At 41.0% G+C, this 15,775-nt stretch overlaps 1 protein-coding gene across 2 annotated transcripts in view; it reads right to left on the reverse strand.

Moving 5' to 3' along the window:
- Positions 1 to 3,322: 3,322 nt before the first annotated feature.
- The window catches only part of gabra5 (gamma-aminobutyric acid type A receptor subunit alpha5), a 98,994-nt gene continuing 86,541 nt past the window's right edge, over positions 3,323 to 15,775 (reverse strand). For both annotated transcript variants that reach the window (XM_008107101.2, XM_003218770.4), the window contains exons 8-10: positions 12,748 to 12,900; positions 10,462 to 10,673; positions 3,323 to 7,502 (exon numbers count right to left, since the gene is read on the reverse strand). In XM_008107101.2, coding sequence (XP_008105308.1) covers positions 7,203 to 7,502; positions 10,462 to 10,673; positions 12,748 to 12,900 — 665 coding nt within the window. In that variant the 3' untranslated portion in view covers positions 3,323 to 7,202. The remainder of the gene's footprint in view (positions 7,503 to 10,461; positions 10,674 to 12,747; positions 12,901 to 15,775) is intronic.

Genomic DNA, 15,775 nt, shown 5'->3' on the forward strand with positions numbered 1-15,775 from the left:
CGCCGTGTCTTCTAACCTCTGCAGGGGTGGTGGACCCACTAAGATGGTCCGCCCCAGGAGGCTGATGGATCCGGATGGACTTCTGAGGTCTCTTGGGGATCTTCCTGTTCTGGAGACTGGCGATCCTGTCGATGTCCTGGCTGATCGCTATAATAGTGAGCTGGCAAGGGCATTGGACACGATCGCCCCCGAACGCCCCCTCTCGCTGCGTAGAGTCACGTCTACTCCTTGGTTCACTGAGGAGCTGGCTGTGATGAAGCGTGCGAGGAGGGGACTAGAGTGCATCTGGAGGAAATCTCAGGATGTGTCCGACCAAGCACGGGCTAAAGCCGCTAATAAGGCTTACTCCGTGGCTCTGCGGGCAGCCAGGAAAGCTTTCACGACTGCCCGCATAGCGTCTGCGGCCAATAGGCCATCGGAGTTGTTCCAAGTTGTTGGGGAGCTCCTGCGGCCCCCTGAGACCCAGGAGCTTCTCGATGACTTGGCAACTCGGTGCAGCGAGTTCGCACACCATTTCGCAGGCAAAGTTGCTCGGATACATCGTGAGTTGGACTCCAGCTTAACTGTGGTTTCAGCGGAGGTAACCGAGGCACCTGTCGGTTCGATCTTATGGGATTCTTTCCGGCTTGTTCTTCCTGATGACGTGGAGGGGATTCTTGGGTCTGTGAGGGCGACCACTTGCGCTCTGGATCCTTGTCCTTCTTGGCTGGTTAAACTGGCCAAAGATGGGTTGTTGGAGTGGTTTGTGGCTATAATAAATGCCTCCTTGGGTCAGGGATCATTTCCATCCTGTTTTAAACAAGCGGTGGTAAACCACTACTAAAAAAACCCTCGTTAGACCCATTGGTTTGTGACAATTACAGACCAATCTCCAACCTCCCATTCTTGGGCAAGGTGCTGGAGCGGGTGGTTGCCACGCAGCTCCAGGGGTTTCTCGATGGCACCGATTTTCTGGACTGCTCGCAGTCTGGCTTCAGGCCTGGGCACAGTACTGAGACGGCTTTGGTCGCCTTGGTGGATGACCTCCGCAGGGAGCTGGACAGGGGGAGTGTGACCCTGCTGGTTCTCCTGGATATCTCAGCGGCTTTCGATACCATCGACCATGGTATCCTTCTGAGGAGGCTCTCTGGGATGGGGCTCGGTGGCACAGTTTTGCAGTGGCTCCAGTCCTTCCTGGAGGGCCGTTCCCAGATGGTGAAGCTGGGGGACACCTGCTCGGACCCCTGGCCATTGACCTGTGGGGTTCCGCAGGGGTCTATCTTATCCCCCATGCTATTTAACATCTACATGAAACCGCTGGGAGAGGTCATCCGGAGTTTTGGAGGGCGTTGCCATCTCTACGCAGATGACACGCAAATCCACTACTCGCTTCCATCTGATTCCAAGGAAGCCCCTCGGATGCTGAACCAGTGCCTGGCCGCTGTGGCGGACTGGATGAGGAGGAACAAGCTGAGAATCAATCCCGACAAGACAGAGGCCCTCCTGGTCAGTCGTGCGGCAGATCGGGGTATTGGGTGGCAACCTGTGCTGGACGGGGTTGCACTCCCCCTGAAACCACAGGTCCGCAGTTTGGGGGTCCTCCTGGATTCAGCGCTGACGCTTGAAGCACAGGTGTCGGCGGTGGCCGGGAGGGCCTTTGCACAACTCAAACTTGTGCGCCAACTGCGACCATACCTCGTGAAGTCTGACTTGACCACGGTGGTCCATGCCTTAGTTACCTCTAGACTGGACTACTGTAATGCACTCTATGTGGGGCTTCCCTTGAAGACGGCCCGGAAATTACAATTGGTCCAACGCTCGGCTGCCAGATTAATAACAGGGGCAAATTACAGGGAGAGATCCACTCCCTTGTTTAAGGAGCTCCACTGGCTGCCGTTCATCTTCCGGTCCCAATTCAAGGTGCAGACCATCATCTATAAAGCCCTGAACGGTTTGGGACCCACCTACCTCCGTGACCATATCTCCTTCCATAAACCTGCCCGTTCTTTGCGATCATCCGGGGAGGCCCTGTTATCACCATTGCCTATATCCCAGGCCCGCCTTGTAAGTACAAGGGAGAGGGCCTTTTCTGCTGTGGCCCCCCGACTGTGGAACTCACTACCTACTGAAATTAGGCAAGCTCCCACTCTGTTAGCTTTTAGGAAAGAATTGAAAACATGGCTCTTCCGCTGTGCTTTCGGTGAGTAATTTCTGTTATAGATCTCCGTATTACTCCCCTCCGAACATCTATCCTCTAGATTACCCCTTCCAAATGTCCCTGCCCATAGTGGAGTACTCCTCTGTCCCTCTCACTCCGGGTTTTATCTCTGTGTTCACGCGGCCTGCCCTTGCTTTATTGTTTTTTTGATTTCTTGATGTTCTGTTTATTATTATTTATTGTATTTTAAATGGTGCTATGATATGTTGTTTTTATATTTTATTATGTTGTATTGCTCTGGGCATGGCCCCATGTTAGCCGCCCCGAGTCCCCATTGGGGAGATGGTGGCGGGGTATAAATAAAGTTTTATTATTATTATTACTATTATTATTACAAAAATGTGTTGGATAATCCAGAATGTTGGATAAGTGAGACTCTACTGTACTCTAGAAGACAAAGATTCCAATCCTGAACTGACTCTGGAAACCAACTTGGACAAATTATACTTTTCAGCCTAAGAATTAATAGCAAACCTGCTCTTAATAAATATTGCCAAGAAAACCATACCACAGGATTGCCATAAATCAGGGTCAACTTAAAGGTATAAAATTACAAGTCTCCTTTTCATGCTGATTCTTAATCACAGCAATAATAATTTCACTAGTCAGTGTAAGAGATGCCAATCCTATCTATCAAAGCAATACTTACGTATATGTTGACTTGCCATTAATCAATGGGTCTACTCTAGCTGAAAGTGACAATTGGAATTAGGTCCATTTGTGTGTGTGTGTGTGTGTGTGTGTGTGTGCTTTTTAAATCAAAACATTCATTCTCTTATTTCAGATGTTCAGAAACAAGTGCCGTTGCTTATGTAAGTGAAGATATCACTGTTCACCACAAGAGGGATGCATCAGCCGGTTCATTAAACACCAAAGATTCCAGAAGTCCAAGAATTTTCAGGGAAAATAAAAACCTGTAATGGAAGAAATTCTTTGCAAACTGCCCAAGTTGGACAAATTCAGTAGTCACACAGAGCTGAATGATGTTGTGTGGGAAAGATAGAAAACTGGGAGGGAGGGAGAAATGAAATGGCTTCTGCTGACCAGGAACATGACAGCATTTTGTTCCAGGATTACTGTCTATGAGCAATACATTCGGGGGAGAAAAAGATGACACTTTGCAACTGACTATCAAATGTATTCTTTAATTTAAACATTAAGATAAAATTACAAAAGCTACTAGAGCAATGAATCTATGCAGGAAAATGCTGAAAATTAACTTAATACATGCAGCCTGGTCTAGTCATGATTACATGGAAGCAAATCCTATTTTGTTTGGTGGCATTCACTCCCAAGCCTTTGCACACTTAAAATGATTTTAGCACTGTGATTCCACTTTAACTGCCATCATTTCATTCTATGAAATCTTGAGATTTGCAGTTTAGGGAGAATTCTCTGCCAGAGAGCTCTAGTGTTCATATATTTGTAGCAGATTCATAGTGCTATAATTGTGTAGTGCAAAAGGGCCATAAGTGTGCATAGGATTGCAACCTTGACAGTGTAATCCCATACATCTCTACAAAGTAAGCCCCAATGAGACTTGCTTTCAGTTAAGTGTGTACAGAATTGCAGCCTTAATCACCAACTAAATAAAGCAAAGAATAGAATTTCCCAAAAGACTGGAAATACTGGAAAAGTCATTGCAAACAGTTGGCTTCAACAAAGTAAAATTTCTCTGTTTAGTTTCACCCTTTTATTTCTTGGAAAACATGTTTTAAAAGGTATTTATCCTCATCTAAAAATGTTTGTCACCTTAATATAACTGAACAGCCACTGTTTTATTGGGCATATGTAGCTCTATTCTAATTTTCAAAGGTAATTTCATGCAATACATGTCTCAATTTTTTGAGCAATGATGATTCCATTAAATGGTGTAAATATTTATTTCCCTGAAAGGCAAAATTCCTGCCCTTTCAAATGAATACGTAGGTAGTGGCCTTATTAGTCAAGTAATCCAAAAGCCAGATTCTCAGCAAGTGCATATTAAAACAGCTCCATGAATATTGCAATGCCAATATTTAGAAATGGTTGAGAATCTGGGACAATGGCATTGTCTGTGTAATGAAAGACCCTCTACCATAGGAAGGATGGGAGATGTAGTCTAAAAAGTAACTTTCCCTAGCTCTGAAATGAACATTCTCCTTTGTACATTCTATGGAAAGGGGATTAACAGAGATAAATAACTACTTATCTCTTGCACGTTTGTTGTTAAGATGGAGTTCAGTGTAAAGACCCCTCTGGTAAATTGTGCCCACTGGGAGTTGCAAGGGCAAAATCTTTCTTCTCTACACCCTTTGTTTTCAACTTGCTACGAGGGTAGGAAAAGAGGCAATGGCTTTGCTTAGTATACAGAGGGTGATTAATTCTGAACGAGGCCAGTTGGTGTAGCAAGGAGACTTTGATTTCTCCAAGAAGAACCAGTCTCGGGATTGAAAAGGGGTATAATGCAATTACTATCTTACGATTTTTACAGGCTTATGTCAGAAGTCAATAGTTATAAATAGTTTTTAGCCCATTTGTATATTCATAAACCTTATTTTTTTTCATCCAGGCCTTGGAAACCTCCAAGCAGTCTTCCCAAAATGATCCCCAGATAGATTTTGTTAACAATCCCATCCAATATGGCCCATGTTGGCTGAGGATGATGGCAGCTGTAGATCAACCCATCTGGAGAGCACCAAATTCAGGAACGCTCTCTTTGAGAATAGTAGTTTGGGGCTGCTGATTTTTATGTCACAGAAACTATTCTTATGCACTATGGGACCATAATACGGTTGAGATGTTAGTACCATCTTGTTGCTATAAAACTGGTAGGCAGTTTTATATTGATTTCACATGTTAATTGTTGGATGTTGTGTGTTTTGGTGAATGTTTATTAGTATTTAGATAGCAGAGGAAAGAATGGATAAATAGCAAAAATTAATAACAAAGGGAATATTTTGTGATAGTCTGCTAGTACTATAATCAAAAGTCAAATGTAGTAACATCAGCTAACCAGCTAGCTAACTAAATTGACAAATCTGTTGTGGGCATTGTCTGCCCTTGTTAAAGAATGTGGAATTTCTTGACAGAGGTTGGGATGGCCTTTGAGAGGGGTGCTATAGAAGAGTTGTGCAGCATATTACAGGAACAAAAAGAAAAGGAGACTCTTAGAGGCAGATGAAGTGAAGGAAATACAAAATGGTAAGTCCTGTCAGGCCAGGACTTACCATGGAAACTGTGAGAAGCTTGCTTTGGGTGCCACATTCCAGATGAGGCATCATTTTCAAGAACAGGGATCATGGTCTTCCTTTCTTACACTGAACACAAGAATGCATTAAGGTTGTCACTTGTCACTGATTTTAAGATCTAAACTCTGAAGATATATGAGCCTTTGTGACTAGGTGGTGGTGATTAGATTTTCAGTGTGACTTGACTCTGACAAATAGATCAGAGGTGGATAACTGCAGCCCTTCAGATACTTTTGACCTGCAACTCACATTATTCCTAGACACAGTGAGGGAGTGTTAGAGATGCTACCCAAAAACATTCAGGAGTCCATAGCGGTCCGCTCCTAAGATACTTTAAATGTCAAGACATATGCAGTACCTCCAAGGATATGGAATTTGGATGTTTGTTACTTGATCTAGACCTCTAAAACTTGTTTAAGGCCACCCCATGAAGAAATCAAAAATGTGTTCAACAAGAATCTGCACTATTCAATAAAATCATGTAATGTAGTGTACAACCTGGGGCATGTGGACAGTTTTGCCTCTCCCACATGCTCCTGTTGACACTGTCTCCATAGCTGAATTCACTGCCATATGTGCTAGCGCAAACCTTTCCTTATCTGCAGCCCTATTGACTCAAGATGTTGTCCCTCCTGCCACTTACCATCTGCTAATCATGATGTCTATAACAATGTTAAGCATCAATGCTGAACAGGTTCTGAGGGGCTGAAGGCCAGATTGGCTTTTAGAAAGTGTACTGGTATGTGCCATAAGAGAACTCTGTGAATGGTGTGCTTTGGTGCTGCTGTTGGAATAGTCATGATAGTGACAAACACACACTCTTAAAAATGAACAGTGAATGCAAGATGGTGGAGAAGTGGATGTGTGTGTTCATACATGTATATCAATATTCATTCCATTCACAGCAGGTTTGGCTATTAGAGTGAGGATGTCTGTCTATTATTGTCACTTCAGTGATCAGTAGGCCCATCTTTAGTTTGTAACAGGAATTGGTAATATTTAGTAACACTCACAGCTAGACACGTAGCAAGGCTAACACACCTACTTATTATAGATGGGAAGTGAAAACCCAAGCACAATTTTCAGAGATTTCACTGTTGACTGGATTCACTGAAAAAGTACAGCATAATGAGGTGATATGAGGCAAAACGGTATCTGTAGCTGTGACATCTGGTCTGTGACGACTGTTTTACACATCCAAATGATGACAGGGGAAGTGTATATCTGTGCAATCTGCCACTACTCCTGCTAGTGAGAGGTGTTGTGCATCCCCTTGCATGTGCAAATTCTGGGCCTGAAATGCTGGGATTCCTAGTCAGAAAGCTTCTGTGCTGACAAACACTGAAAGTATATAAATGCTTCTGCAGCTGCAGAGTCCATAATTCTCCACCTATTTGAACAACTGTACATTCAAAGTATATTTTAAAAAACCCTGCAGGTATGCAATAGGCTCAAACAGTTTAAAAATATATCCTATTTCATTTGTAAACTATCAATGCAAGACACTCTGCAGCAGCGTAGAAGCCATGTCCCATGTCTTCTGTTGTCCTAGAAAGATTTGTGTCTGCTGCTGTTAATGTAATTGTCAGAAACTTCTCTGAGGTTACATGTAGAAACAAATCAAGGCAAGAATAATTTTGTACATATTGTTAAACATGCAAAAACTTCCTGAAGAAAATTGCCCAAAGGTAGAAAGTCATTTGGAACTTCAGATTCTCCTTGGTAGCGTGTGTTTTTGCAAGTATGGCTAAAACTTGACCTGGAAGTCCTTCCATTTATTTTGAAGAAGCAGCACCTTTTATAACAGGTTCCCTGTTCAAATATGTGGCCCAATAGACTAAGTTAAAAGTTCCAAATAAGACTGGGAAAACTATTCGAGACATCTTATCGATCTTACTGATGCTGTTATACGTCTTTTTGCTTTCAATTGATTTTTCAACTGGTTTTACTGGAACTGAAGAAATGTTGGAGATAATTGAAGGGGAAGAGTCTTTTGGCATGTTTAATGTGGGGGTCATCCTTCCAACGGTATATGTGTTCATGGCTTTTCTGGCCATAAGTTCACGTTCTTTTTTCTGTAAGAGAATGGAAACCCACAGGGAAAGGGGAGAGATAAACAGGAAAAAAAGATTAGTGTAGAGTCACAGAAATCCTCATCTCCCTTACATTTTTGTATTGCCTTGATAATTATCAATACAATTTGGCAATTAAAAAATTGCAAAAATCAGACATGCTATCCATTATTTTAGTAAAATGGTGATTCCAACTAAAATATTTAAAAAGTAGATTTGCTGGTTGGTGAGTTCTAAAACTTGTCATCCAGAGTGTTTTCAAACTCTCTGAAAAATAACCAGGGAGAGGAGATGGCCTTGAACTTCCCCCGGGACACATATGTGGTGTATTTGCTCCTCCTTTTAGCCCTAACACAGGCTCCTGTGCTTTGACCTAGTCCTTAGTTGCAACCCAGAAATAAAAATAGGAACATGCTTCCCTATTTCCTCACATTCATCTCTTCTTAGCTGAATGTGCCGATCTCCTTTATTCATCTTGTGAATAATTTTTAGACCATTTAATATTGGGAAATGGGCCCACCCTTAGTTTTTACACCTCTGTGGACTGTAATATGACACAATGGCATTATGTAAATAATTAGTAACAATCAGAAAAGCCGAAATCCCAGATAATGTTAGGTTTGAATGACACTGGAACCCAGATTAGCATGCAAATTGCTACAAACCTTGGTCAACCTAATCCTCAACTCAAAAATGTATAAACGAGTTGAACAATTCAAATTTTAAAAGCTTATGTATTTTCTTCAGTGGCTTCTTTGTAGCCAGACTGCAAAACCAAAATCAGCATCTTGTAGAGATTCTTTAAAATCCAGGTAAAAACACAGATCAGATTAATAAACCCACATCCATCAGATTCAGTATCTGCAACTGGATACTTCTGATGTGCCATTTTTCAGAACAATTGCTAAAATATGGATCAGCATTTTAACAGCGCTGAACAGAGAAAAGGAATTAAAATACTGCAATTTTTAAAAATCATGAGTAAAACATGTAGAACTGAAAATTTACAAACTAGTTAAAATTGCTGACTGCTCGGAAACTACACAGATGGATCATGGGAATGAACGGCAGAAACGGGTAATGAGTGAGGCGGTTGCATTGTCCTAGCTGCTAGATCAAAAATATCCCACAGCTAGTTTCTGGGCAAAGCACAAGGTGTTGGTTTTGACCTTTTAAGACCTACATGATTTGGTTCCAAGTTACCTATAGGATTGCTTTCTTCCATTCAATCTAGCCTAAACACTGAGGTCATCTGGGGGGCATCTACTCCAGCCTGCCAGATCCCGACTGGTGACCATCACCCAGAGATCTTTTCATCGGTTGCCCCAAGACTGCCAAAAGAGCTCCAACAGCAAATTAGCTGTCGGAATTTAAACCCATCTAAAGAACTATCTCTTCTGGCAGGCCTAACTACCCAATTTTAAACATGAATTTTGAACCCATGTCCTGTGTTTTAATCTTTGTCCTGTGTATTTAAATATGTATTTTCTAGAAATACATTTTAATGTGTATCTTTTATATGTGTGTTTATAAAATTTTTGCAATGCTTGTGTGTTTTGACTGTGTTGTGACCCGCCATGAGGAGAGGCAGGTAAGAAATTAAATTAGTATCATCATCATCGGCAAAAGGAACCAATATTATTAGTAGCCAGATTTTCCCCCTAAATATTTTGTAAGGTATAAAGATAACTGGAGTATCAAAAAATAACTCTTTTGATAGATACCAGATTCTAGCAAAAACAGTAATGTTAAACCAAAAATCTCAATCTCAGGTCGTATAACACACATTGATTGTCTCAGTGATGCCACTAGAATAGTTCATTTAAATTAATAAATGAACTTGTTATAAATATGATGTGTGGATTGAATGAAATTGTATGGTTAGAGTATGACTGGGGCTTATATAAGGTTGAAGATAAAATTTCTGAGGATGAAGCCTGGAAAACTGCAAAAGGAGGTGAAAAATTCATGGACTACCAAACTGCTAACATGACCAGAGACAATGATTAACTGTTGAATTGTGGTTGAAACAACATGTTTACATAGTCAAAGACAATTTTTCTTTATGTTAAGTCAATACAATGGTTCCTTGCGTGAAGAAAGACAACCAACATCAGTTAAGGAGGAAAAGCCAACATCTGCCCAGAACTGATGGAGTCAGAATGTTTTAGCTGCAAAACAATCTATCAGTCATTTACAATTTTTGGAACAGCAGAAAATTGCTAGATAAGAGACCTTTTTACTATCCAAAAGTGTGGCAGACAGCAGAGTCTGTTCACCCTCTTTCTCAGGGGAGTGAGAAAGACAGTGTATTCAGCAGAATGGCAGATTTGCAGGGAAATCAGGTAATGTATGCATGTGTAGTGAATGTTTATATGTGCGTGAACTCTGAGTAAAAGTAATATCCTCTTTGGGTTATTATATGTCTTTCGGGCTGTGTGGCCATGTTCCAGAAGTATTCTCTCCTGACGTTTCGCCCACATCTATGGCAGGCATCCTCAGAGGTTGTGAGGTATGGAATATCTTCTTTGTTTCTGTAGCCAATGTAGCTATATAGTCTCTGTGTGTTTACTTTCTTTCTCTGTAAAGTGCCTGTGATATACTCTGTCTCACTGGAAATGGAATAAAAGAACTTTTTTTAAATATTCAAAAAGTATACATGACAAACTTAATCTACTTGTTTGCCCAATGACCCACTGAATTAATAAAATTTACATAAGAGTTTATTTGTCAAGTTCCCATCAAATCAATGGATTTATTCTAGGTGAGACTAACGATTGTATGCAGGTTCATCACGGAAACCCACAATCCAGTGCTTGAATACATGGCAAGATCACAGGCATCTTATTTCAAGCAGATTTGTACAGAAAACTCTCCAGCAGATCATGACTTTTCACTGAGCCAACAAACTGCAAAACAAGTTAATATTCTAGCTCTTTAAAAACATATGAATAATAGCCACCTTCTTTTTTGCAGCCTCCAATGCCTTTTTGCCATCCCAGGCCCAACTTCTTTTTGTAAAATAGTTGACAGTGGCAAATTCAATCAGTGCAGAAAATACAAATGCATAGCACACAGCTATGAACCAGTCCATTGCAGTAGCATAGGCCACCTTTGGTAGTGAATTTCGAGCACTGATGCTTAAAGTAGTCATGGTAAGGACTGTAGTGACACCTTTAAAAAGAAGAAAAGAAAATTTACAAGACGAAGATTTACTTATAAAAGCTGCATGTTTCGCAACTGATCTTTAGGCTGACAACACTTCCTCTTTGGCCCCACCTAAACTACTACCATGTTTCCCCAAAAATAAGACATTGCCTTATACTCAAGTGCTCAGATGGCATGATGGCCAAATATCTCCCTTCATTTGGAAGGGGTTGCTGCTCCTGCGAGGGAGTGAACGCTGTGGCGCCCAAGCTCTGCAACAGTGAGAGAGGTGGCCCAGCGAGTAGCGCTCTGGAACCCTTTGCCTTCTTCCAGTGCTTCCTCTTACCAGGGATTGCCACTGTTCCTGCTCCCTTCGTTTGGGAGACTTTGGAGTGCCGCATGCCCTTCCCTTGCTTGGGCAGGGAGGGGGGCATGCTGGCGTGAGCTGATAAATCAGCCATGGCCGTAGCAGAGGGAAAGGGTGGCTGTCTTCTTTAGTACTCCATGCCGGTATGCTGAATAGCCACACTTATCACTATGTCTTATTTTTGGAGTATGCTTAGAAATCCTGCTATGGCTTATTTTATGGGTAAGACTTATTTTCAGGGAAACATGGCATATAATGCAGTTTGATAGCCCCGTGGCATTTCTTTGGAAATCATTTGATGCACAGTGTTGGAAGCTTACAATAAGGTATACATTAATACATCCTACACAAAGAAAAAACTGGAAGTTAGAACATAGAAATATAAAGTCTAGACTGAAATATGTACTTCTGCTGATTTAAAGCAACAACAATCCAGTTTTATCTGCAAAAGTGAAAGAGGGGATTTGTTCTCCTGCTCTTAATAACATTGAGTTCTGCTGTGGAGGGCTAAGAAAGTCAGCAGATTCAAAAATGGTACAGGGGACCTAAATATCTTAAAGACATCAAATCTCATCTGATCTTGGAAGCTAAACAGGTCAATACTGAGTAGTATTTGGGTAGAAAACTATCCCCAAATACCAGATGCTGTAGGCTAAACTGACCAAACCACTTCTGATTATTCCTTGCCTTAGAAAATTCACAGGGTTGCTACCGTGTTTCCCCGAATATAAGACAGTGTCTTATATTAATTTTTGCTCCCAAAGATGTGCTAGGTCTTATTTTCAGGGGCTGTCTTATTTTTCCATGAAGAAGAATTCACATTTATTCTTGAACAAAAAAATTGAACATTTATTATATACTGTACAGTAGTTGTTATCACAAAGCAGCATAACTGTGAATCCTATCAAGAATTTCTTGTTACTATCATTATTTCCATGTACAACACTCTATGGTACGTGCATTGACCGATCCTGCATGCTCTGGTGTTCTGTTCGATGGGCATGCTTCCAAACAAAAACTTTTCTAGGTTTTACTTTCGGGGAGGCCTTATATTTAGCAGTTCAGCAAAACCTCTACTAGGTTTTATTTTCTGGGGATGTCATATTTTAGGGGAAACAGGGTATGTAACTAGAAGGCATGTACACACACACAGGGCCAGTATGGGTAGATGGGTCTGGGTAGATTTAATCACCTTTCCTAGTCCAACTGACAAAAATTGCCTCTACTGGGTCATAGCTCTGCTGTCGTCATTTGCTGTCAAGTTGAGTTTAATGTATGGTGACCCTACAAGTACCTAGATTATCTGGATTATTGTTAATTACATCAAGGAAAGGGGAAAAACCTACATACCAAGAAGCCCCTTCATGGGGCAGGCAGAGGTCACCCAGTATAGCTGAAATTCACTCATATAAAGTTTGGCCTCACTGATAAATCTACTGAGTCAGAAAGTGACTGAAGTATATTGGCCATTTAGTAATGAAACAAAATACCCTAAAGCTACCAGATCCTATTTGATCTTGAAGGTTAAGCAAGACCAGCACATGATAACTGCAACGGATGCACACAGCCCTCCACAGCCTTAATGATACTCCCCAATGACCAGCATTTGCTACCTGAAGCATCTTGCTGAATGGCAGGGTTAGCCTTTTTAATGTCATGAAGGAAACATGGCATTTGGAAATGCTTAGAAAAAAGTATATTAAAAAGGAGAAAGAAAGTAGTGAAATAACTTACCAAAGACTGTTCTGGCAGGAACAGATTCTCTGTTTAACCAAAATGATACCTGGGATAAGATCACAGTCATAATGCATGGAAGATAAGTTTGGATGACAAAATAACCAATCTTTCTCTTCAGGTGGAAGTGTGCTCTCATTATTGTGTATTCACCTAAGAGAGGAAAAGTAGGAAGATACAGGTATTGATGAAAGTTAAAATAGCTGCTCACAAACAGCCTCTTTCTATTTCATTTTAAATCCACTTATTCCTGGGATAGGCTAGTAATTTGGTTGGTTTCTGAACATTGATATGTACAATCCAAGGATATAATTATGCTAGATGGGAAGCTAAATGAGCCTCAAAATAAGAATTTTGTTCCCCAAATGAAATTTTCTTTCCGCTCTCACATTTTTAGCATTGCAGAAAGATACTGAAAATCATGCACATCTAAAAGTCTCATATTTGCTATCTCCGCATTCCCTTGGTAAGCCCGTCTGCCCCCTTTTTAAAATGCCTACATTGTCTTCCTAAATGTTCACTGCAATGTTAAATTTTCAGTGGAGGAGCATTAAGGTCATTTTGATGTGTCTCTCTACCCCCTGCTACATTCCTGATACAAACCACAAAATCTTTTCCCTTTTGAAGGTTGTTTCTAGACTCAGGCAGTGATGCCTTGTTTTCCAGGCCCTGCTCAAATAGGGTCCCCCACCCATCCAATTCAAGGTGCACAGAATCCAAAACCAGTTGAAATTTCAGCACTGCAGGCAGAAAACCCTACCAACAAACACTTCCATCAATCCTTAGCATTAAAAACATTAAATAGACCTTCACAAAAAATGTTGCCTGTTCATTACAATCGGATTCTACCACTCATTGTTCTCCCTCATTCTGCCTTACAGTATGGCTGGGTTTTGGTTCTGATGCTCACAAGTCTTGGATCCAAAATTTACTTGCCACTACACATGCGAATATGCACATTTTTGGGCAAAATTGTATTTTAAGTGCACCTTTTTAACACGTGTTTTTTGGCCATTAACGCAATCCAACACACATTTTCATTTCTAACATTCTCCATTTCTAAGCGAAAGAGCCAGCGTTGTCTGTAAACACCTCCTGGGTCATGTGGCTGGCATGATTGCATGGAGCGCCGTTATCTCCCCACCGTAGTGGTACCTATAGATCTACCCACAGTTAGATGTTTTCGATCTGCTAGGTTGACAGAAGCTGGGGCTAACAGCGGGAGCTCCCCGGATTTAAACTGCCAACTTTTTGGTCAGCAATTTCAGCAGCTCAGCGGTTTAACCCACTGCAGCCACAAGACATGGTCAACTGTTGGCTGTTGTTTTACAACACAGAGCAACACCATATACAGTAGTGTGGTACAGCAAGTGTACAACGCAGGTGGTTTCTTGACCAGCCAGCATGTGATGCACATTAATTAATTGTGACCATTACTGCACAATGCACAGCACTGTACACTGCAGACTGGAGTACAATGTGGAACAGTTCCCACTGTGCAGTGACTTACACTGCACACCAATGTACAATGCACACAGGAGCACAGTGACACTGACACACATTGGGCACTTAGACAGCTCTTCTACATAATGACATAGCTGCCGCCCTTTGCAGAATATAAACTCTATATAACTATAGAATACAAACTCTATATAACTGCATAGTTCTAATATCCACAGATGCAAGTCCAAAAACAATGATGTAAGGCCTGAATAGGATTATAGAACATATCTTTTATAGTTCACATTTTGATTGATAAGAACATGCAAGATCTCTGCAACAGGAGAACTGGTAAGACAAGATGTCTAGATCCCATTTAATATTTTTAAAGAACGATACAGATTTATTATAAGGATAAACTAAAATAAAATAGTGGATATTCTGACTCTATCATGTAGTCTCATCTTGATCTTTTCCCTCTTTAAAAATCATATCACTATTGTAATGTCTCAAGAATGGATGAAGATGTCTCGTGAATGGATAAACAAAGAGCAAAAACATGCCCAAGCTATGCAGAAAATAAATACATAAATAAGCTATTTCACATCCTGCCCTTTCCCCAGTTTGCTACTCAGAATAGCTTACAAATACAGTAACAATTCACATCACACAAAAGTTCAAATATTATTAAACTATAATTCACTACCAGGTGCTGCAGGTTATATTGTAGAAGAAAAAGCTGGCAAAATCACCCCTGAGTATTCCTTACCTAAGAAAACCCAATGAAATTCATACAGTCATAATAAGTTGACATATCTGTCATATCGGGCTGTGGCACAGGCTGGAGAGCAGCTGCAATCAATCACTGCAATGAATCACTCTGACCAGGAGGTCATGAGTTCGAGGCCCGGCTTGGAGCCTATGTTTGTTTGTCTTTGTTCTATGTTAAAAGGCATTGAATGTTTGCCTATATGTGTAATGTGATCCGCCCTGAGTCCCCTTCGGGGTGAGAAGGGCGGAATATAAATGCTGTAAATAAATAAATAAATAAATATCACTGGAAGGTGCACACACACACACACACAAACACACAATTAAAAAAATTGAGAATGTATTTGTTAAAAAGAAAAACTGTTAAAATGAAAACAATATTGCAAGTTATGCAAGGACTTCAAAGGCTTGCTGGAAAAACTCTTTTAAAAGTCTCTAATTACCAATGAAGGATAGCAGCGGAGGTGCCAGGAAAGTATCACCTCGGTTTTTAAAAAATCATCTGGGAATTTCAGCCTAATAGAGCCCCCAAGTGATGCATCTCCAAGGCCAACACTTTCCACTGAAGGCCCAGCATTGTATTTTTGAACAAGGCTTTTCTTACCTGAGGAAAATGTGTGTGTGTGTGTGTGTGTGTGTGTGTGAGCCACAGTGGCTGTTCTAAAAACTGTTTCTATACAGCTACACAATTCTTCCAAGTAAGGTTATCCAAGTCCAGAGGTTGTTTTGCAAAATGCAGATACTACGGAAAGCAAAAAAGTGAAGAGACATTGGAAGTGTACTTAAAGGCACATATGGATCCCGTCTACACTGACCA

The sequence above is a fragment of the Anolis carolinensis genome, chromosome 3 (assembly GCF_035594765.1).
Source record: "Anolis carolinensis isolate JA03-04 chromosome 3, rAnoCar3.1.pri, whole genome shotgun sequence".
Classification (NCBI taxonomy): domain Eukaryota; kingdom Metazoa; phylum Chordata; class Lepidosauria; order Squamata; family Dactyloidae; genus Anolis; species Anolis carolinensis.